The 23,325-nt window shown below is 36.3% G+C and overlaps 1 protein-coding gene across 6 annotated transcripts in view; it reads left to right on the forward strand.

The window, feature by feature from the left end:
• LOC121728786 (proton channel OtopLc-like) overlaps positions 1-23,325 on the forward strand; it is an 83,143-nt gene that overhangs the window by 32,791 nt on the left and 27,027 nt on the right. For 5 of the 6 annotated variants that reach the window (XM_042117062.1, XM_042117064.1, XM_042117065.1 and 2 more), the window contains one exon: positions 18,335-18,568. In XM_042117062.1, the coding sequence (XP_041972996.1) occupies positions 18,335-18,568 (234 nt within the window). Of the gene's footprint in view, positions 1-4,325; positions 4,400-18,334; positions 18,569-23,325 lie in introns of those variants that run through there. The other variant, XM_042117068.1, reaches the window with a different exon arrangement.

The raw sequence follows: 23,325 nt of genomic DNA on the forward strand, positions 1-23,325 counted from the left end.
AGGTGAAATATGGAAAAGTGGGCGGAGCTTGACACCCCCTCACCCCGCAAATTGACACGCGCTGTTTCTTAAGGAAATTTGATTACCACACCTCCTCTCTGTATTGATGATATGGTGATATTTTAACTCCCGGGATAGAACATAGGGTATCTTTTGTCTCGGAAAAATGTACATTTTCACCGCGATAAACAAATTTTGGCACAACGGAGTTGCGACTTGCGGGTGTCATCTACTAAATCTAGTAATATTATGGCGCAGCGCAGACGACAGACTATCCGTGACGCACTTTTTAGTCCGTGGAAATAGAACCTAATATGCACACGACGCGCAGCGCAGACGTGTGCGTTACTGCATAAAATTGCATAGGTTCTATTTCCACGGACTAAAAAGTGTGTCACGGATAGTCTGTCGTCTGCGCTGCGCCTATATTTATGCTATTGCGATCTTCAGACTGCTACTTATACTATTATCTATTCTGGTATAGAGCTTGAAGACCGCAATGTCGCAATTCGCTACTTTGTTCGTTCAGAAGTTTGTTTATCGATTAGCGTATATTTTCCGCCATATAATTAATTATTATACTTACTGTTATATTATGTCCTTTCTAGAGACTCAAAGTATCTCTATAGTCTATACCTTTCATCAAAATCGGTACCTGAAGCTAAGTGTTTAGTGGTAACAACAGCATTTTATGACTATTTACCAAAGTCTTAAAACAATCCCATGTCCCATCTTTATATATTTGACTTAACTGTCACCTTTCTCTAAAGGAACTTAGTTTTTGGACGAATAAAAAACCAAGAAATCGTCACATTTATCGATAAAGACGTCCTACAATCGAAGATAATAATAGCTAATCCAGTATTCCGTTCACAAACTGCAGTTATCTACAAGTTTGGTACATAGATTACAGTTCAGAATTTCCATAAGCACCGATCGAACGATTTGAATTCAAATTTCGAATTTCACGACCATAGAGAATTCAGGGATAAAATACCGCGGAGTGCTGAGTGTGTTCCGTTGTTATTTGCCTAGAATTTATATGGTAAGTAAGCTTTATACTCTTGGAATAAAGGGCTTGTCAGAGGTAAATTAATTATTTAAATAATGTATTGTCGGTTCTCCAACTATTTTGATTATCTATAGCCACAGTGTTGCCTTTATTTGGAGATAATTCATAACTCTCACTGCTCACAGCGATTTCAGTGTTGGCGGGCTGTTTCATTAAAACCAAGTTTTTATGGTTTCCTAGTATATGCGCAATGAACAAGAACATGTTTAGTCTCATAACACAGTGAGTTGAATAAAACAACCTCGACCGAACCGAAATTGAGAGATCAGGAACAGCTTCGACTTTTAAATCTGATGGATGGTTGATGAATCATTTTCTTTCTTACCAGTCAAATTAATCAGCCTGCTTTGTTGTAAGTTGCAAACTTGCAACCAAACTTGAAAGCGACAAGTAGGTATACGTCTACTTTTCGTTTGTTTAACACGGTAATCGACCCAAGAGTCAAGCAAGACTTAGATCAGGAGCCAAGATCTGAACCATTAAGATATCATAGAGGCATTTTAAGCTAATATGTGGTAGTAACTCCGAAAGTACCCAATGTAAGTAGTTTAGATGTCTTGTCTAAAAAATTAAAGCTTCTTCTCATAACTCGCTTTTGCTTTAGATGTTTTGAGAATCATCAAATGGGTTAGTTAGTAGTAGTAAGGAGTAAGTCCTTGTGGAATCGCGGGCGAGTTCTTCAATAGGATATTATGCAAATACCCCGACTCCAGCGAACATATCCGTCCATTCCAGCCATCACCAAATGCTTCATCTATGCAGAATACGGTAAGATTATCCTCGGAATACGTTTATATTAAATTGAACCCTGTGTTTCGGAGTCAGAGTGCAAAATCGTTTGGCCTTTGCGAAGACGTAGCCTTAACATCATAGACAGCGCGACGCCTGCTATTAAATATGAACAACGTGTGCAGTACAAATAATACAAATAACTGTCCACGTCCTTTCCGAGTTTTGTTTGTTTTCTAATGTTCGAGTTTGCACAGTCGGTTAACTTATGCAGTATGTAAGCTGACTTTTTGAGCTGAAATAGCTAAATTTTCACTTTGCAAAGCTAGTTAGCGTTTGAGAGATACCCAATTATTTCATAAGATAATATTCGTTAGAAGTTTTATGCGATGCCTATCTTTACTATTTTGTATTAAAAATCTTTGAGTCCAATAGAAACTTGTTACATCTCAAATTAATTTAAATAAAAAACAGTTCTTGTTTTGAACGAGGAATAAGTAAGAAAAACTTGTTAACTATAGTTTGGAAATATTTTATTTTCATAGTTTCAGTCAAATCTATACCAATATTAGGAAATACTGCAAGACAAGGATATACTGTCACCCCTCTCACCTGTGACGTCACAATCGCTCCCCGTAGACCCTGGTCGTGAATGCTAAGCTCGTAAATTCAAATCGACGTAATCTACTGGAGGCGCTTCAAGAGCGTTTCCACCTCTGCTCGTGATCGCCTGGCTGTAAAGTGCTGATAGTGGCAAGGTTCATAAACCTGCTGCAAAGTTGTGACTTGTGCCATTATGTGGCTTCCTATGTAAGCGGATTTTATACCTGAACTGTTTATTTATCAATAAGTTTCGCTCTATTTAAAAGGCGTAAAAATAGAGCGTTCGCAGAGTTGTAGGGACATGTTATATTTTATTACTAAGCTATTGTAGTAGTACCTAGTCTGCTAGCTTACATTATTTGGCACCTATATTATTAGAAAAATATACATAGTGTGAATTGTGATAGAGTAAGTAGTCTACGGGTTTCTCGCAAACACCTATTTTCTTATGTCAATGGTTTCTCGTCCTATAAAATCTCGTCCTAGTAGGACGTTAGCACTTTTGTGACGATAAAACCAATTCAAAGTCATAAGGCTTAGTTACATCTACGGAGTAAAGTGGCGAGACAGTGCCCTCGGCCAAGCACTCGGTGCTCCCGGCCAATTTGATTGGCCAAGAGCACTATCTCGCCGCAACTTTACTAGGGAGGTGTAATCAAGGCCTTAGGTCAACCAGTGCGTCAGTGGCTATGCCTAACTTTTTCAGAAAACTTAATGATAATAATACTACGAATAATAAAAACTATGATTAAACCGGCCGTAATTATTTTCGCCAGGATAGTTCCCAGACAATGGGAAAGTCCAAGTTAGTGTTCAAACTTTCATATTGAACACTAATCGTTAATGGAAATGCGTTTAGCTCAGCGGGGCTAAAATGGTCGCTTTGAAGAATCATGATATGAATCATAATATGATTCATTTTTCTAAAATCGCAAAATGCAACTCTGCTTGCAATTCATTTCTGTATTTTTGTACTGATTTGACATTTTGTCAGTTTGACAGTTTTGACAATTCATTTGCTGAATTGATTGAGAGGAATTGCTAAATGTGACCATTTTAGCCCCGCTGATCGGTTCCCGGGAGTCGCACAATCGGCAATATCCTTTAGTCCCCGTCCGCCCCAGCGGCCTTATCAAGATGGATAGCCGCCATTTCTAATTATAGGACCCGTGGATTACATTAGTGTCCTGACTCTACTACATTTACCTTTTTCCTGCGAGATTGGAGTCAGATTATGTGTTTTTACTCTTTAGGATAGTGTACGGTGCAGTGTGTGTGTTATAAAAAATTTGCGGTTGCAAAAATCAGTGTAGTAAAAAACATTGGTTTTTATTATTAACTACTAAAACGTAGCTTACCTATTTTACAATTTGTCTCCTAAGTCCTACGGTATCTTTTACCACCTTGACCATCGTCGCTTTGTGGTTTTATAATATTATAGTGCAATAGATCTATAATTCATGGTCCAGCGGTATAGTCAAGCCAATAAATCTTGATCGTTGACAGCACAAAGACAATCAAGTATCAAGATCCAGGAAACCGGCCCTTTATGCCCAATATGTCGCATGTGAATATGAAGCTATTAATATGTGTGCAATTTCGCTCGAGAGCTTATGTCCTGTCTCGCCCTATACTATAATGGCTACAAAATTGCTGCAATCGAGCTGAGTAGGTGTAGGGTTGTCGCAAGCCCGAAAAAAGCAGAACCAAACACGCCATTTTAAGTGGAAATCGTATCAAAATGGGTAGAGTGTGGGCTATACGAATATGGTTATCAAATAACAAATTAAGCCAACTCTTTCCTATATTCTTTGAGTACACGGTACCTTTTTCGAATTTTCATTTTGAAGATCTGCCAACCCTAGTGGAGTATCATTGAGTGAGATCTCCCGCGTTGATTCAGTGTAAGTGCGTCAGTGGTGCCGTGATACATTATGGAGCAGTGAACACCATGAAGATAACAGAACCTTCGGACGCCAATGATGACAAAAACAGGTATTTTTCCACCCCGTAAAATCAGATAAAATTAGACAACGCAACACGTAGAAATGAAATTGGCGGCTGCTTCCATAGAGCTTCCTGAAAACGAAGCCAAGGTACCTTTTGCGTGTCATATTTAAACTTCAGATAGTTTAAACTTTATCTCTATATTCTTAGACGAGCTTTTCCCCGCTTCGCTCGCGTTAAGAAGTATTATTATATAAAAACTTTCATCCCCTATTTGAACCCCTTGGGGTTGGAATTTATCAAAATCCTTTCTTAGCGGATGCCTACGTCATAACATCTACGTGCATGCCAAATTTCAGCCCGATCCGTCCAGTGGTTTAGGCTGTGCGTTGATAGATCACTATGTCAATCAGTCAGTCACCTTTGAGTTTTATATATATACTCGTAGATTTATTTATTCTAGATGATTTATATCTATCAGTAATTTGTTTGACTGGATGTTGCGTGCTTTTTGTGCGGAAATGCGTTGGTCGCGCGGATGGCGTAGGTACTTCTTCCCGGGATAAAAACTTATGTCCTTCCAAAACATACATGAAAATCGATTACGCGTTTTAAGCATACCTTTGACGACCTCTGTGGCTCAGTTGGTGGGCTGTTGGTAGTTCAAGCCGGGGGTCGCGGGTTCGAATTCCGCCGACGGAACAAAAAGTTTCCAAAGTTCCTGGGTCATGGATGTGTATTAAATATGTGTATCATATAATAAAATCTTAAATATATGTATAGCATAAAAGTATTAAATATATTTCCGTTGTCTGGTACCCGTAACACAAGTCCTTTAGGTACTTACCACGGGGCCAGACTGACGTGGTGTGAAGCGTCCATAGCTATATAAAAAAAGCATAAAGAAGAAGAGACGTACACTTTCGCATTTCTTGCAGAACGTATTGGAAACAAATAACAGTTATCTTGTTTTTTTTTGCACTGTGCCCAAAATTCTCTCTTCCGCTATTCCCTCTTGTCTTGTCTCAAAAACTCTTAATCTCTTTCTCTATTCTATCTTGTGCCAAAATGGCACGCTTACTCGTGGCACTCGTGGGAAGTGGGCAGTTTGTGGATCGGGAACCGGCTCGTTGAGACCCATTGACGAATTAGTTCCCACCTACGTGTTCCCACACTTTGAACTACACGCACAGTTTAGGCATACTATGCAATCGTTGGTCCTATTATTGGCACCTTAGTTTTCAGTCTGAAAATACTGCTAATAATAGGATTTTGTATGGTGTTAACTCTTATAATGTCAATAATAATCAACGGTATACCGTATACCCTAAACATAAATAATTATTTTTAAGCTCAATTTTGAATTTGGTTGTCTGGGAGAAACTGTTTCAATCAAAGATTCTTGGTAAAAAGGACTTGGTAAAAATTTTAATACGAAAATGACGTTTGGTAATATTTTAAGAAGGAAAATATATTTAAAAGTAAAACACAGTCAATTTTTATAATCCATTGCTATAAATCGAAATGTATTTACAAAGGACCCCGTGTCACAGTTTGTATAGAAAAGATCCTGAGATAGAGCAGGTTTTGAACACTGCCCCTTTAATATATTTAAAATTTCATAGTAATCTTTCATAGTAATCTTTCAAGGTCCACAAGAATATTAGAAGCTGTATTTAAATAGCTATAAAATTGTTGATACTTTTTAACCAACTTTATTTTTATTAACACTTTAAATTTATTTTATTGTTTATTATAATCGAACGTGACCTTAAGTCTAGTAATTACATTCGACAATTTTTAGCTAGAAATCAAAATGTATGGGATTCAACATCGCATAGCCAAAGTGGCATGGCGCTTGCGATACCATAAATGAAGACCGTCGATTTTCGAATGCATCATGACAGTAAAGGCCGTGTATCTTCATTCTTATTTTTATGGAAAAGTATGTTTTTCCATTAGCTGATTATGTAAGGCCCACTTGTACCAATATGCGATTAGGCCGTGTGTTTAGTATCAACAATTTAGTTACATATCGCTCTCGTTCTTCGTATTTATGAAAGAGAAAGTCGATTTTCCAAATTTGAATGACTTTGGCAAAATTGCCTTTAAAGGGATGTCACAGCAAAACGTAATTATATTTGCGCTTGCAATATATTAAACATCCAGATTGGTATTCTGATAAGGGTCTGCAAGATTCCCCACATAGCATACCGAACAAAGTGTCAAGATTTTGTTGTTTGGTATGGGTGGCCAAAATTTTTAACGCCCTCCCGAGTTACGGGGCACGTCCATTCGGATTTGTTTTGCCCCTGACCTGCCTTTATGCCGAAGACATAAGGGTGACTCTCATAGAAACTCCAAAGTAAAACCGTGTATACCGGGCCGTCCCAAATAGCGCGGGGTCATTGACCTCTGGAATGTCGACTGGGGTGCCCTACGTTTAATTTCAGAAATAAAATGGCTATCACGCTAGAAGCGCGAATGGGACTTTTTAATCAACACTCTAAGCTTTTTAAGGCTAGCCTATATTAATGGCAGTTTAGTATTTCACAGGACAGGTACATACATAATTATATTTTTATACAGTGTGTAACAAAAATAACTGATAATACTTAAGGGTGTGTACGTGTTCCTTGTAGAGAGTTCACTATGAAAGTAGCAGCGCTGAAAGACCAACATTTTTTTTTCACTTTTGTATGGGGAAACTCGTGACGCTCGGGCCCTTGCCCATACAAAAGTGAAAAAAAAGTTTCGTCTTTCAGCGCTGCTACTTTCACAGTGAACTCTGTACAACGAACTCGTACACACCCTAAAGTATTATCACTTATTTTTGTTACACCCTGTAGATATAATATTAAGTCATAGATATTTTCAGAGTAGGTAACAGTAAGTATATCTGAAAAATCTACCTTCCAAGTTCCAACTCAAAAAACTCTACCAGTTACCACCGAACAATCTTGGACCATGAATACTTATACTATGTAGGGTAGACTGGGTACGATTGTGACATTTTTGGTTTTTGGAGGGCAATAATTTTGTTAATTTTACACCTAGCTAGGAAAATTTTATCACAAACCATAGTTTATTTATTTGTCTACATAAAATACTAATATATCATGCTAAAATACGATGTATTAGTCGTTAAAAGAAGGAGGGAAATTGTCACAACCGACTACAACCCAAGGACGGTTGTGACGGTGGTTGGGGTCGGTAGTGACATCTACAAAAAAATGTTTTATATGATTTTTATTTCAATAAAAATGTACCATAAAACATCATAATCTTATTCTAAACAAATTCATCTAGCGTATAAAACATAGTCTATTTCTAAACATATTTATCAACCAAAACAACGACATCCGATTCATTTGATGAATTTCTCCGTTCTCTGTAAATAAGTCCTACGTTTGACTTCTTCGTAAGTATTGTCGTATTGACTGATAATATCCTGAACTCGTTTGGTCTCCTGCAAGCGTTTTTAGACATGTAAGAAAAATTATAGGATAAATGTATGTCACAACCGTACCCATAAGATTTGTCACAACCGTACCCAACACAGAATTTTATTTATCAAACAAGCGCCACGAATCGGCTAAACGATTTACGTAAAAAATAATCACTTGTAGTTAATTACTAATTATCAACTTATAACAAGAAAATAAACGACATAGGCTATTTGCATACAAAAAATAGTAAACATTGAAATAAATCATACAGATAGATAATAATGATCGGTTGTTGCTGGAGTATAATGCAGCTGCGTTTATAACCAGAGCGGCAAGTGCAAACATATTGCTGCTTTAATCAGTAACAAAAATACAAGCAATACTTTATACTTGAAAAAAATAAATGTAATGTTTTTAAAAATCTTGTTTTTATTTATTTTTTACAACATTAATACTCAGGAAGAAAATCGGAGTCTATAAACTTACTAAAACACTGCAAACATTATTCATGTTTCTGAGTCATTGCATTAATACACTTTCAATCTTTTTTTCAATGAGTTTCTAAAATAGTAACATAGAATATCATTGCTTTCAATCACTTCAATATGGATTCTTACTAGCGCAATATCAGCGAGCAAGTCCTTTTGGTTTGGTAAAAGTTAAAATTATTATGCCCTCAAAATGGGAGCATAATAATTTTAACTTTTACCCCTTTCATCGAAGACTTGCTTACTTGAAAAACCTTTTTCATTTAAACTCTATCTCCAGCTTCTAAAAGATCAGTTAAACCAGATGTTGTATCTGGTTTAATCAGTATCGTAAAATAAATCGAATCGCATACTTTTTCATTTTTACAGCAGCTATCTGATCTAATTTCCTAGTGGATTTAGGAAAAACATTAAATTTGTATACTGACTACCTATTTTTGCTGTTATTTTTGCAGTCTACGATACAAAAACCATTAAGACCAATTTCTAAAAATTTCAAAACAAGATTGACAAGTTTGTTTCACTACTAATTGAGCCCCTATGGTTGCATATTTTTGCCACGGCAAACGCGGAAATCGCTTTCTTTACCCCCTCCACCCACTTCGCACGCTCCGAATTGCATTTTTTGTTAGTTCTTAAATCGAATTAGAAGCCAGTATACTGTATAGCTTCTAAGTCGGTATAGCTTGGATTAGACACGTACTTTCACCGTTCGTGTTCGTGGTATACATCCTAATCAGTAAGTACAATATTGAGTATATTTAATATGTCGGAGTAATCCTCTCCAGTATATCCGAGCTTAAGAGATTACGGCAGACTGATTAGAGATATTGGTATTAATATCTTATGTGTTTACTGTCTTGTTATACAGGAACAACTAATATCAATAATTATTACTAGTTCATAAGAAATTGAAGCCATAGCTGATGAGGTATTTTAGTTGTATTATGTTAGAACTGGTTTTTAGTCTTCACCTCGTAGATTCATCTACCCTTCTTTTAAGAAGCGGCGTAGGGCTGCTACAACTCCGTCCCGAGAGGGTATGATCTCAGGGAGTACGATTACTTGTACTATTATCTATTCTGTGGTACGATTAAGTACTTCTAACTTTTTAAATTAATACATATTTATTATTGCTTAGATTTATTATTGTTCCATCTGAAGAAAAACAGGCTTTTACAATTGCTGCTGCTGCTGCTCTGAATGTGGACTCTAATCAGGTGGTGAAAATAAGGACATACACACTTTTCTCATTTATTAGCTAAGTATTGGTCTATCTATGTTTGCTACAAAAATTACACTCTTGCTCCTTTTACTCTACTATGTCAGGATTCTGTTCCATTCGGTTTTATTAAGCTCATGTAAATAATGAGAATGTGGGTGAACCATATTCCGCTTGTTAACAGATTCAAATGAGTAAGGATTACGCCTGAAACTAGGCCGCGCCTGCATTTCGGATTCGAATACAAAACTTTTTAAGGGTTTGCCGTATTTGTCGCATTTTTGTACCAAAATTTCGCTGATTTTCCTGAATTGAAAAATAAACGTAATATGTGCCTGCAAAGTACGATATTTTCTAATGGAATTTATTGAAATGTCGAAAAACGAAATAGATAAGCTGCTGGATAGCATTGAGCTTCTGTCAAATACTAAGTAATTGATCTATCGGCCACACAGACACATAATTAATTGACTTGACTATAATAATTTAATGAAGAGTTTCACAGAAGTTTAAGTAATAATTCAATATCATCGCTCTGAGTGAGGCCGCAAGTTTCTTCGGTTATTAGTTATTACAAGAATTAAGTTTCAAATAATTTTAAATTTAATCCTAAGTAGACATAATAAAGGACGAATTTGCTTGTAAACTATTTCATTCAAATGCCGTCTGTTGCGCCTTGCGACTCGTAATACACATTTTTCAACAAAAGGAAACTAGCTAAGAATGCTTTTACTATAATACTGCGGACAAAAGATTTCAGAGTGCAGGATCAGGAAAAGCCAACTTTTTTCTTTCACCGCATCCTTTATCTGAGTAAGAAGTAGGACAGTAATGCAAGCCTTTTGTGGGCCAAAAATGGCACTTTTATGGGGCACCAGGAGCAATGTATAGTGGGGTATACAATGGCTGTTCTCACAGTTTGCACTAGTAGGTAACTCGTGCAAAAATTAACACTAGAGAGTATATTACTATATTAAAGAGTATATTATATCGTATAACATAAATCCATACTAATATTATGAATGCGAAAGTGTGTCTGTCTGTCTGTCTGTGTGTCTGTTACCTCTTCACGCTCGAACCGCTAAACCGATTTTGCTGAAATTTGGCATGGAGACACTTTGAGTCCCGGGAAAGGACATAGTATACTTTTTATCCGGGAAAAATGTACAGTTCCCGGGCGATAAACGATTTTGGTGCAACTAAGTTGCGGGCGTCATCTAGTTATAATATAATATACATATTATATCGTATAACATACATTGTATAGAAAGAGAGGTAGGGTAGAGGTTTTCTGCATTGAATAACATTGTAATACAATCTCATCTTTACGACGTAAGTTTGTGTGGACTGAGTACAAGTGCTTAAATTATCAAAAAATATTTTCAGGTTTCAAGTCAATATTACTCATGATCTGTTTGCTAAGCTTAGCATAACCCTACCAAATTACGTAGGTCCGTCAGCGCCCTATAAACAAATTTCATTCTTTCCAGTACCTACTTTCTACTGATAACTTTGAAAGAATATTGTACAAATATGTTAGTATAGTATCACAGAATAGATAATATTATAAGTAATAGTACGTTATACGTATAATATAATAATAAATAATTGTTATAGAGATGTAACGTAAACACCCCTTCGATTTAAAAACGCTGACGCCTGAGGGTTTGGATTATTGTAAGGGAGTAAATTTGTCAGAACTTCCTGACATTAATAATGGTGATCAGGGATACAAAATGTACAATATACTTACTAATATTATAAATGCGAATCTGTGTCTGTCTGTTTACTACCTCTTCATTCATCACGCTCAAATCGCTGAACCGATTTTACTGAAATTTGGTATGGATATTGGATAGACGTTTGGCTACTTAGTTGCGAAAAAAAAAAAAAAAATGAAAGGTATTATAAATATGAAATTCGAACACGAATGTGAAAATTCAAAATATTAATGTATATCATAGTAGGTGGTAAAGATAACAAAAAATCAAAACAAAACATACATTTTCGACAGCATGCTGTTTTTGTTATGTTTACACTATTGTAGATGTAACAACATTAGATATGACGAGTGATAGGCACATGACATAATATTTGGGGGACTAAATGAATTCAGTTTAATTTCATAATAAATTAATTTAATATTTAATAATAATAATAAATGAATGTTCGTAGTTTTTTTATTGTACCACAATGTTTTGCCAGATACGAAATTTTGTTTTTTTTTTTAATTTTCAGAATAAAACATACGCGAGAAGGCAAGGTTTTAATGAATATCTAAAACACATTCAATTAATGTTAAAATAATTGCAATACTAAAGTTCGCACTCAGAGAGATATTTAAGTTTAGTAACTTTAATTTCATGCCGGTACCTATAGCAAAAACTTCATAATACATTTTCTGTTATACTCGTAATTAAATTAATTATTATCATTTAATCTCATTAGCTATGTCCACACTATGCGCTTTCGTCTTCAATTTTCGTCCTCTTATTTCATTCAACTTTCGTTTTGGTACATCATACGGTCAGAGGGCATGCGTCGTTTGTATGCCTTACGTTCGCTGTTGACTGCGCTATAACGCATGCCCTTGACAAACAGAAAAAAGCACAGTGTGGCCAAAGCTTTTGAGAGAGTGTAATCAGCCAGGGGGATAAGCAATAACTTACTTTGCTGTAAATTTATAATGCACTAGATCAGTGTTTCCCAAGCTATTTCAGCCACGGACCCCCAGGAAGTCAAGCACGGTTTTCATGGACCCCCTTAATAAAAAAAACAGCAAAAAAAAAATCGGATTATGTATGGTCCAGAGATGACACCGCGGACCCCCAAACAAATACTCGCGGACCCCCAGGGGTCCGCGGACCACAGGTTGGGAAACACTGCACTAGATGACGCCCGCGACTCCGTTGCACCTAAATTAGTTAAGGCAAGGATAAACCCCAATTTGTTATTCCGTGACGCCCGGTTTACCTAGTTCCAATATAATAACGAAGTGTTAAAAAATATGAGATATAAAGCACAATATTCAAAATACCTTAAACCATAAACATTTTAATAAAACGTAATACTTTGGCTGTAATCAATTTACAAACTTACCTCCGAAAAAACTCTATTTCATCGAAATATAAGTATTAACTAGGATAATTGTACATTTTATTTGAATAAATTGTTAATAAATCTATATTAAAAATTCTTTAACCGAACAATTTTGTTTCTTAATATTTATTTCCAAAGATATTTAAAAAAAACAGCAAAAATAGAGAAGATCCGCCCGAGAACCCATAGTTTTATGCTAAGCTAAAATGAATCTTATTGCGATGCGTATACGCTTGGTCTTTGGTTGTGTGCAAGGTTATCGTTTTTGATTGAGATTAATCCCCGCCTTAAATAACGGGATAAAAACTTTCCTATATCCTTTCCTGGAACTCAAAGTACATAATATCTCCATACCCAGCAAAATCGATTCAGCAGTTTGGGCGTGAAGAGGTAACAGATAGAAAGACTTGCGCATTTATAATATTAGTTAGGATTTAACAGACACATGTTCGAAATCTAATCAAAATGCACGTTGATAGGCATCATCAGAGTGTCCCATCTGTTTCCTTGTTCAGTCTATGTTGACCGCGTGCTCTGTCAACATGTGCGCTGGCTTTGTATCGACCGGTGAGACCCGACTGGTAAAAGCCGCTGACAGACAATTACTAGCCATACTAATAAAGTGGTAAGTATGTCTGTTACCTTAAGCGGTTGAAACGATCTTGGTGAAATTCGGTAATTTGAGAATGGAATGGAAAGGGTATATTTTAAGTCTACGGAAAGGACTAAATGGATAGTTTATTCACAGAAATATATCCAGTTTCCGCGTGATAAGCCCATTTCGCCCTATCGATGCTCAATTTGTGTGTGCTAAACGGTTCACAATTATGTTGACAATGGCAGGTATTACACCATAAATATTATCACGATTTCGTGATAATATTGATGGTGTAATAGGCCGAATCGCAGTATCACAGTACACGTCTTGTCAATCGCGTGATACTACTTGTACTATTATCTATTCTGTGGTGATACTAGAATCATGATAATATTGATCTGTGTAATACCTGCCAATCATGGTTAATCATCATAGGCTCTTCAATTATCGATTTCAATCACCCTTGAGGAGTTTGTACGTTTTGACTTTTATGCCGTCCAGCCTCTCATTTTCACTTTTAAAACGTTCAAGTACGGAAATACGTTGAACGTAAAACTTACTATAGACGTTCATTGATCACTGGCTAGTAACGAAAGGGAACGCTACGGACGAGCTCTCGGCCACTCGAAAACCAATCGTAACACAATGGATTTCAGTTGAAATTCGTACGACCAGTCGTTCTGTCTACGCCAGACCTGTGTAATAGTATTTGCGTTGGCGCTCAAAGAATAATACGTTTAGACAGCGAAAGCGATTTTATTTTACACTCGGATTTTAAAAACGATTTCCTTCAAATCATTACTAATTTGAATTTAAATTGTTCTTTATTTATACAAACTTTGAATAAAACTTGTTCAAACAATCTTAAAGTATTGGAAAATGTACAATAGCTACTAATAAAGTTTCACCGATAGAAATCTACCAATAACAACTCGTTTGATCACTGATCTACCAATAGGGGGTCTACATGCGCGAATCCGCCCCGCGTACTCCTCGCCCCACCAAAGAGACCTACAAATCGAATATTTCGTCCTACCCTTTTTGCCGAGCGATCATCAAGCTACGCGAGGCTTATATCAACCAAAAGCTTCGACATTAATATATTTTTCAGTTGAATATTATTGGTCCGACAGTTTTTCATCTGAAAATGGATATTGTGGTGCGTTTAATGCGTCGTTAGTTTTAATTTATGAAGTCACAAACGACCAAGTGTCGCAATTATTCACGGGTTTTTTGTTTTTCATATTAATGCGCTTTTGATTGTTTTTTATGGCTTTTTCTATGAACATTCATAAAATAATATTGCTAGTTACCTAGTTATTCACTAAGCGTTGGTGCGAAAATATATTTTTAGGGTTCCGTACGCAAAGGGTAAAAACGGGACCCTATTAAGAGTTTGTTGTCTATCCGTCTATCCGTTCGTCCGTCTACCTCCAGGCTGTACCTCAAAAACCGCTAGAGCTAGACTTCTGAAATTTTTACATTTTGTGTTTATAAGTTGCCGCTATAACAACAAATAAAAAATAACAAACAAAAGTAATATCTAAGGGGGGACTCCCATACAACAAACATGATTTTTATAGCGTTTTTGCTCGTTATCAATAACGGTAACAGGTAAGCACTTGGAATTTTCACAAAGGCCTTAATTAAGTAGGTATATGTGTACTTTAATAATTGACAATCTTATTAAAATAAAATAAAAATGTAGGCCAAAAATTGTGATTTTTGTATACAAAAATCACAACTTTTGCTCTACAACGGTACGGAACCCTTCGTGCGCGAGTCCGACTCGGCCGATTGTTTATTTTTCAATTGTACTTAAATTTCCATAACGTAGATAAATAAAATCACATAGCGATTTCGATGCGATATTATGTGAAATTGTACACATTTTTGATTTCTAATTTCGTCGTCGAACGTATCAAATCCAATAATTTTACTAAAGGCATCTTACTTTGAATTGATGGTCATAAAATATGGACTGTTTTATTTGTAGGACAATGTTACTGTTAAATTATATGACCACTAATCTATCAATATACAAAAAATCAGCTCGTTAGGGTTGCGTTATAGCGTACTGTAATCAACAAAACTTGGTTGACTACAACCCTAAAACGAAACCCGAACAAGCAGATTGTTTGTATATTGATAAATGAAAAGTTATAATATTATAATTTAAGAGTAACATTGTCTTACAAAATATAGAACAATCCATATTTCAGGATCATCAAGTCAAAGTATGAAATCCTTTCTATTTCTGTTAGCTACCACTTTCAAGATTTTAATAAAATTTTTGTTCGTCTTATCAGAATGAAGCTACTGACAAAAAAATAGCTTGATAGTAATAAAAAAATTGTTCTAGGGCTCCCGTACTTTTAATTCCCGGCTTATATTGTAATACAAAATAACCTACTCTTGTAATATCCAAATAAGAAATTTGCCTATTTCCAAAAGAAGTAATAATGTGTTTACTTGTAGTAGCCGATTCCCAGAAGGAACTACATATTTCACATTACTCAGGGAAATCCTGTAATAAAAAGACACAGTCCAATGTAAACAGCAAAGTCCCTGAAGGCTCGTCGTGACACCGGCTCGTTAGCCAAGTCCATAAGTCCCGCTCCAGGTGGACTTCTAATTTATGGCCTGAATTACTTTTTGTTATCGGATTTGCTGTCTTCGAGTACAGTTAATACTTTTTGTCTTTGTTTCTTTTTAGGTTTATTTAATTTAGTATAACTAGAGTTTAATATTATTTTAATATTATATTATTATTTAATTTAGTTTAATAACTAGCGTAGTGTATTCATTTAATTGTTTACAGTAAAGTAATAATTATCCCACCAAAAATATGTCATGTAAAATGTTACTACGACAAACACAAAAGTTTTGCCCTGTAAAAAAGACATCAGATCTAAATATGTAGAGCCAACGTTCTGAATCTACGCGGCCTTAAACTCTATCGACCCTAACTCCAACAAATTCTACATATTATCAGTAAGTGGCTTCGCTGTTTCGCTACCGTCGTGGAGGTGAGGCGAATAGTTACGAGTAAGTATTTAGTTTCTGATCTGAAGTAAGTAAAGAAACAGCCAAGCCATACATACTTACTGATATGTAGAATTTGTTGGAGTTAGGGCTAGAGTTAGGCCGCGCTTGATGTTTTTATATTATGATGTTTTATGTCTCCATTTGCCTCTCATCCGTCTCCTTGAATTGTATTATAGTAATAGTGAAAACTAGATATCAAACTAACTGAAATGAAATTAAAGTACTTACATTTAATTTAAGTACAGGGTTTTGAATACATAATTATTAATTTGATTAAATGTTTCGGATTAGTTTTAATAGTTTTAACTGCCAATCATGTCAAATTTGGAATTGGCTTGATTAAAACAAACGTAGCGTGTAATACAAACGTAAACGGTTAACGCGGGAAACGAAAGCGGAAATCAAACGCGGCCATATTGGAACCGGAAATGGCGCGCAGTCTCGCCATCGTAATACGTTTAAGCACTACTAATAATAAATTTCATTGTCGTTTATTGATTTTAAATCAATATTGAAGGCGGTGAAGCGTTTATAAGCTTTTGCTTTACGAGTTACGACTATGAAAGCACTTAAATAGCTAAAGCTGATATGTTAGCACTTAGCGGAGAACCTTGCCATTATTAATTTATATTTCTAAGCTAAAGGCTAGAAAACTTAATCATTAAAAGCAGTGGAACATTTTAATTGGTAACTTAAGACGTCGCGACTCGCGCTCAAATATAATATGACTGGCCTGAGATGAAAATCATGTTTAAAAAATTATTGGACTGGTTTTGTTGATGTATGTAAGCATAGTCCCAAGGGATAAGTCCCTTGGGTCTGAAAATCATCAGCCAACATCACATTTTCATGCCTCAAATTAGTTTCTTGCATTCCAAAGCGCACAGTCCCATCAAGCACGTTATGTACAAACTAGCTGTTGCCCGCGACTTCGTCCGCGTTAGCATAGTAGATCACATCCCAAGTATTATTTATTGTACAAAAATATTCAATGTACAGAATTGATTTTCCTACGATTTTATTATAATATATAGATGTTCCGCGCGGCTTTGCTTGCGTTATTTAGGAATTTCACGCAACCGTACATTTTTCCGCAAAAAATAGCCTATGTCCTTTCACGTGGTCTACTCTTCATGTTTGCCAAATAACATAAAAATTGCTCCAGTAGTTCTTAAGATAATAAGCAATTTCAAATAATTTACCTCCGTTTTTCCACATTTTCATCTATTTCTTTGCTTCTATTAGTCTTATCGTGATAAAATATAGCCTATAGCCTTCCTCGATAAATGGGCTATCTAACACTGAAAGAATTTTTCAAATCAGACCAGTAGTTCCTGAGATAAGCGCGTTCAAATAAGCCCTTTCATATAATTTCCGCCGTTTTTTCCACATTTTTAGTCTATTTCTTAGCTCCTATTCAACGTATGTTAGTGTTAACAGCTTGTTAAAATGTCATGTCTTCTCTTTCATTCATAAGAAAAATGAAAGAGGTAACGTGATACTAATTCGAGCGTTAACTTTAACAGTCGTTGGTGAAATTAGGGCTTAGCGTAATAAAATATAGCCTATAGCCTTCCTCGATCAATGGGCTATCCAACAATAAAATATTTTTTCAAATCGGACCAGTAGTTCCTGAGAATAGCGCGTTCAAACAAACTCTGCAGAATTATAATATTAGTATAGATATGTTTTAATCAAATTTTTTAATCAAAAAGAGGGGTATAATTATAAGCTTGACCACATTCCGCGCGGCTTTTTTCTGCAAGAAAGTAACATGTCCTTTCCGTCCTTTACTCAATATCTGTGCCAATTTATATAAAAATTGGTAAAACAGTTCGTGAGATTAGCACGTTCAAACAAAGCAACTCTTCGGTTTTATATAGAACTAGCTTTGACCCGCGTGGAATTAACTGAGAATGATATAATTTTACTAAAAATAACATAACTTTCTATCGGTGTTAAAATTGTTGCAATCTACAATAGTTTCAGAGATTACCTCCTACAAACAAAAAAAACAAACCTTACCTCTTTATTATATTAAGTGCAGATCTATAGTATAGGTTATTTTTCTTGTTCCAGTTGTTTCTCAATCCCGGCGAACAACATGTCGGGGGGGTCCCACGTGTCCCGGGCGACGTTTGGGGGATCCGAGTTCTCGGGGAGCTCCGCCCCGCCGCTGCCGAGCCCGGCGTCCGCGGGGGCTGCTCTAGTGTCGCCGGAGACCCTGAGCCGCCACAGCAGCCCCCCGCCTATACCGGCGCACCCCGCGCCATCGTGCTCCTCGCATAGGGTTCACATGGAATCACCTTTGAGGTATGCTTGTGTGATTATTACTAGATTAAGGCTGCGTTTCCACCGGAGATGAGATAATCATCAAGAACCAATAGAATCGCTGTGCTGAACGTGGTCAAGCAAATAAAGCGTTTCTATTAGTTGTTAAAAATACATTCCTCGCAACGCAGCTTAGCTCATCTCCGGTGGAAACGCGCCCTTAGGGTGCCTTGCACCAGAGGAGACCTTGCAAGAGAGGAGATTGTTGTTATAGTTACAGTTATAGTCAAAGCTGTTACATTTATGGTTTTTTTTTAATGAAATAAGGGGGCAAACGAGTAAACGGGTCACCTGATGGAAAGCAACTTCCGTCGCCCATGGACACTCGCAGCATCAGAAGAGCTGCATGTGCGTTGCCGGCCTTTTAAGAGGGAATAGGGTAATAGGGGAGGGTAGGGAAGGGAAGGGAATAGGGGAGGGTAGGAAAGGGAATAGGGTAGGGGATTGGGCCTCCGGTAAACTCACTCACTCGGCGAAAGGCGCAAGCGCTGTTTCACGCCGGTTTTCTGTGAGAACATGGTATTTATCCGGTCGAGCCGGCCTAGGTTAGGTTAGGTTAGTCATATCAAATGAAACCTAAATTTTAACCGAGCGAAATTGCGCAATTAAGGTTATCGCCAAATATAACGTCCATTATTGACTTTAAAGTTTAACCAGAGATTTGACGGTTCATTCGACATTTTGTTATAGTTAAAGTTATAGTTAAAATTGGTGCAACCCACCATTATTGCTGAATGCTGATTAACTGGATTAGGACGCTAGAGCAGCGCTGTATCTGTTATTTCAGCATGTAATATGTGTAACGTGACCATCCGTTCCGATTTCAGACTTGTCCCGCTGTGGGGGACAAGACGGACAATGTCCTAATTTTTGCTATAAAGCAAGAATAATCCAGTAATATATTAAGCTACTTATAGATTCGCTTAGGCCGTTTTCGATAGTAATATAAAGGTAGAGGCCGTTCAGACTTCAGCGAAATCTTTTGCCAGAGGAACACTTTTGTCGACTCGTTCCCGTGTCCTACGAAGTCGATGTTGTCGATTGGTAAACTCCTACTAAATTGTATTGTATAATTACCGTTTTTAGGTAGAATTCTACTTCCCAACAGATGCCATTGTAGGTTATTTTAGTGCGATTACCTAGATCCAATACCGCTTTGGTAGGAACATAATATGGTCATGTTAAATATGTGGCACTTGCTTGTATGTGAAGTTATCTGTTAGTGATCTTTTTATCAAATTTATAAAAAGGGATAAGGATCTTGTACAATAATTATCTCCACTCTTAGCTACTATAATAACACATCTGAGAAAAACTGGTAACATAAAAACTTGAATAACTTACAAGTTCCACAGATTGTATTGTAGACCGCTGCGCGCGCGGTAGCAAGTTAAAATATGTTAAAAATTCTCTTTTTCATATTTATAAAAACATATTATAAATAGACTCGTTCTTTTAGAATCAGATGAAAGATAAAGCTAAACATAAAATTCGCAAGTGCATCCGTTTAGCGCGAAGTGTAGGCTACACAAACACTCGGACGTCCGCCCAGCTGGTCTAAATCCGCTGAGGGCTGTCGGTGAAAACTTTTTAATACTAGTACAATACTGAGCAAAAACCCCGTTGTAAAATATACAAAATGTTAAACTTTAATACAGAGGTATAATAGGTTTTCCGATAAATCCATAATAGTCTGTGTCTTTAAAAGAGTTCAATTTTTTTCTACAGTTTCAGAATTCAATGCGAGCTTTTTTCACATAGCTCCTAGACTAGAAAGGTCAGTACTGCTGGTGCCACCTTAGTTCATTTTGACAATAGTTGGCCTAAAATGTTGTAAAACAACCGCAAAGCGTTGTCTCAACTCATATATTTTGATCGTTGCAGAATGCAGATGTAGAAGTAAGGGCCTGATTCACCACTTCCTGATAAGTGCTGGATAGGCTATCCTAAAAACCTATCTGACAGATACTCTATACTCCATCTGTCAGGTAAGTTGTAGATAGCCTATCTGGAAGTTGTGAAACAGCACCGTCTAGAAAAGTCATTGCTCGTCAGCCGAATGTGCGCGCAAAAGAGTATTATGTGTGAAATTTTTGATTTGCGCTATAAAAAGTAGCGTACTTATGTATCCATTACTCGTGAGTCGTGAGACGTAGTCTACATTACCAATATGCTTTAATCGAAATTGGTTAAAAAGTTTCTGAGCTAACTCAAAGCAACCAAAAAAAAAACTTTCGTTCAGTATAGCTATTGATTTTCTTATATGAGTAATTATATTATTATGTACGTTCGTTTATTTTTTCCCAGCCCGATCTTCCTATAACCTATTTCACATAAAGCAAGTAATAAAAACTTGCGTACTGGCTTTAATACCTAATAAGTACTGCAATTAAGTTCTAGCAGTAGGTCAACAGGCAGAGAACTCTTAACCTCCATACGGAGTCCGGAATAAGGACGCGTATTTGAACCGAGTTTTATACGTGGTATAATTAATTTTAATTTGGTTTACTATGTATCCTTGATTTTGATATTTAGTATGTAATTAGGTTTTGTGTTTTAGGTCTCAAGCCCTGAGAAAAGATCTTATAGAAGCCCGTGCTAGAAAACCATAAGTAGCAAATTAAAAACTACAATAAAATTTTGATTCATACGTAGCACTGAGCACAGACGTATTCGCTATAATACTGTAGGTATACTTAATTGCTTCGAATATAAAGTAAAAAAATTTGTAAACTTGAAACCATAAGAGTAAATGAGAATTTGACTAGATATCAGATTCGCATAACGTCTAGACAGGCGGAAACGCGCTTCCGGGGTTAAATCATACTACGTTTACGTTGCCTCCCATAATCAATAGCTACGTAAATCTACGTGAACGTAGAGTGATTGATATACAAGCATCGCACGGCACTAACAGAAAAAAAAAGAAAACTGTACAACAGTGTATGCGAAAAATGTTGATGAAGCTCAAATCAATGTTGATGAAGTAAGTACAGCTTCGAAAACAAACTAGATTAAAATCGGTTCGTCCGTTAGGATTTTGGAACTTCAATGCCACGGACAAACAAGTGGATAAAATTAATATTAAGACGGAGTGCAAATATGTAAATGACACGTTCTTGTGATTTCGTGTCACAAGGTATGTAACGTTTAAGGTTAAATTACAAGTCTACAAGCCAAACGAAACTCGTCGAAACTGTAGGGTTATTGGTGTATCTTAATTCTTAATATATTATACAGTATAACATGTATAATACATATCCACCAAAGAGACCTAAAAATTGAACCTCCACTCTTGATTTCCTCCGCGTGATTTTAGAGTTTTACGCGGTCCTTAAGGCGGGGATTAATCTCAATCCAAAACGACAACTTTGCACACAACCAATGACCAAGCGTATAAGCATCGCAATAAGATTTATTTTAGCTTAGCATAAAACTAAAGTCACTCGAGCGGATTTTCTCTATTTTTCATATTTTTTTTAAATATCTTTGGAAATAAACATTAAGAAACAAAATTGTTCGGTTAAAGAATTTTTAATATAGATTTACTAACAATTTATTCAAATAAAATGTATAATTATCCTAGTTAATACTTATATTTCGAGGAAATAGATTTTTATCGGAGGTGAGTTTGTAAATTAATTACAGCCAAAGTATTAAGTTTTATTAAAATGTTTATGGTTTAAGGTATTTTAAATGTTGTGCTTTATACCTCATATTTTTTAAAACTTCGTTATTATATTGGAACTAGGTAAACCGGAAGTCACGAAATAACAAATTGGGGTTTATCCTCGCCTTAACTTGAGTGCTATTAAAAAAAAGTACCTGGATGACCGAGCTTTGCTCGGTATAGCAAACACTCATTGACTTCGTGTTACTTAATAACGATAAAACACGAATAAAAAGACATTTTCTGAAAATGATTCCTAGCTAGATCGATTTAAAGATAGGTATAAGATAATTGGTGGTTAAGGTTGAGATGTTTACTGGCTACTGTCATGTCCATTTTGCCCATTATATTAGCCATAGAGTCATATTATATACCATCAAGTTTTCTTAAAATGCGTCTATTTCTAAAAGGCAGCCTTCTAAATAAAACGCGCTGCTCAAGCAATAAATCCGACAAGAAGGCTTTGTTCGTAAATCTCGCTAACTGCGCGCACTCAACTGAAAAAGGCATTTGTTAGTGGAAAAGTGTATTGAATAGTATTAGACAAAATACTAATATAATGGCGAAAGTCTGAACTGATTTGGATGAAATAGTATGAGTCCAGAGGTGGTCCATAGAAATAAATAACATAATAAATCATTTATGATAGTTTCATGTCCAAAAAATAAACGGGTCTTTTGACAAGATTTCTGCGAATACGAGTTTTTTTTTAATGAAATAAGGGGGCAAACGAGCAAACGGGTCACCTGATGGAAAGCAACTTCCGTCGCCCATGGACACTCGTAGCATCAGAAGAGCTGCAGGTGCGTTGCCGGCCTTTTAAGAGGGAATAGGATAATAGGGGAGGGTAGGGATGGGAAGGGAAGGGAAAAGGGGAGGATAGGGAAGGAAATTGGGCCAAAAGGGGAGTGTCCATGGGCAACGGAAGTCGAATCAGGTGACCCGTTTGCTCGTTTGCCCCCTTATTTCATAAAAAAAATTATAGAGTTGTTCGCAACTTCGTTCTCATAGTAGCTTGCAGGAACCGTACCGTTTACTGGATTAAAACTTTGACGTATGGTAGTTGGTG

Source organism: Aricia agestis, chromosome 7 (assembly GCF_905147365.1).
Source record: "Aricia agestis chromosome 7, ilAriAges1.1, whole genome shotgun sequence".
In the NCBI taxonomy this organism is placed as follows: Eukaryota; Metazoa; Arthropoda; class Insecta; order Lepidoptera; family Lycaenidae; genus Aricia; species Aricia agestis.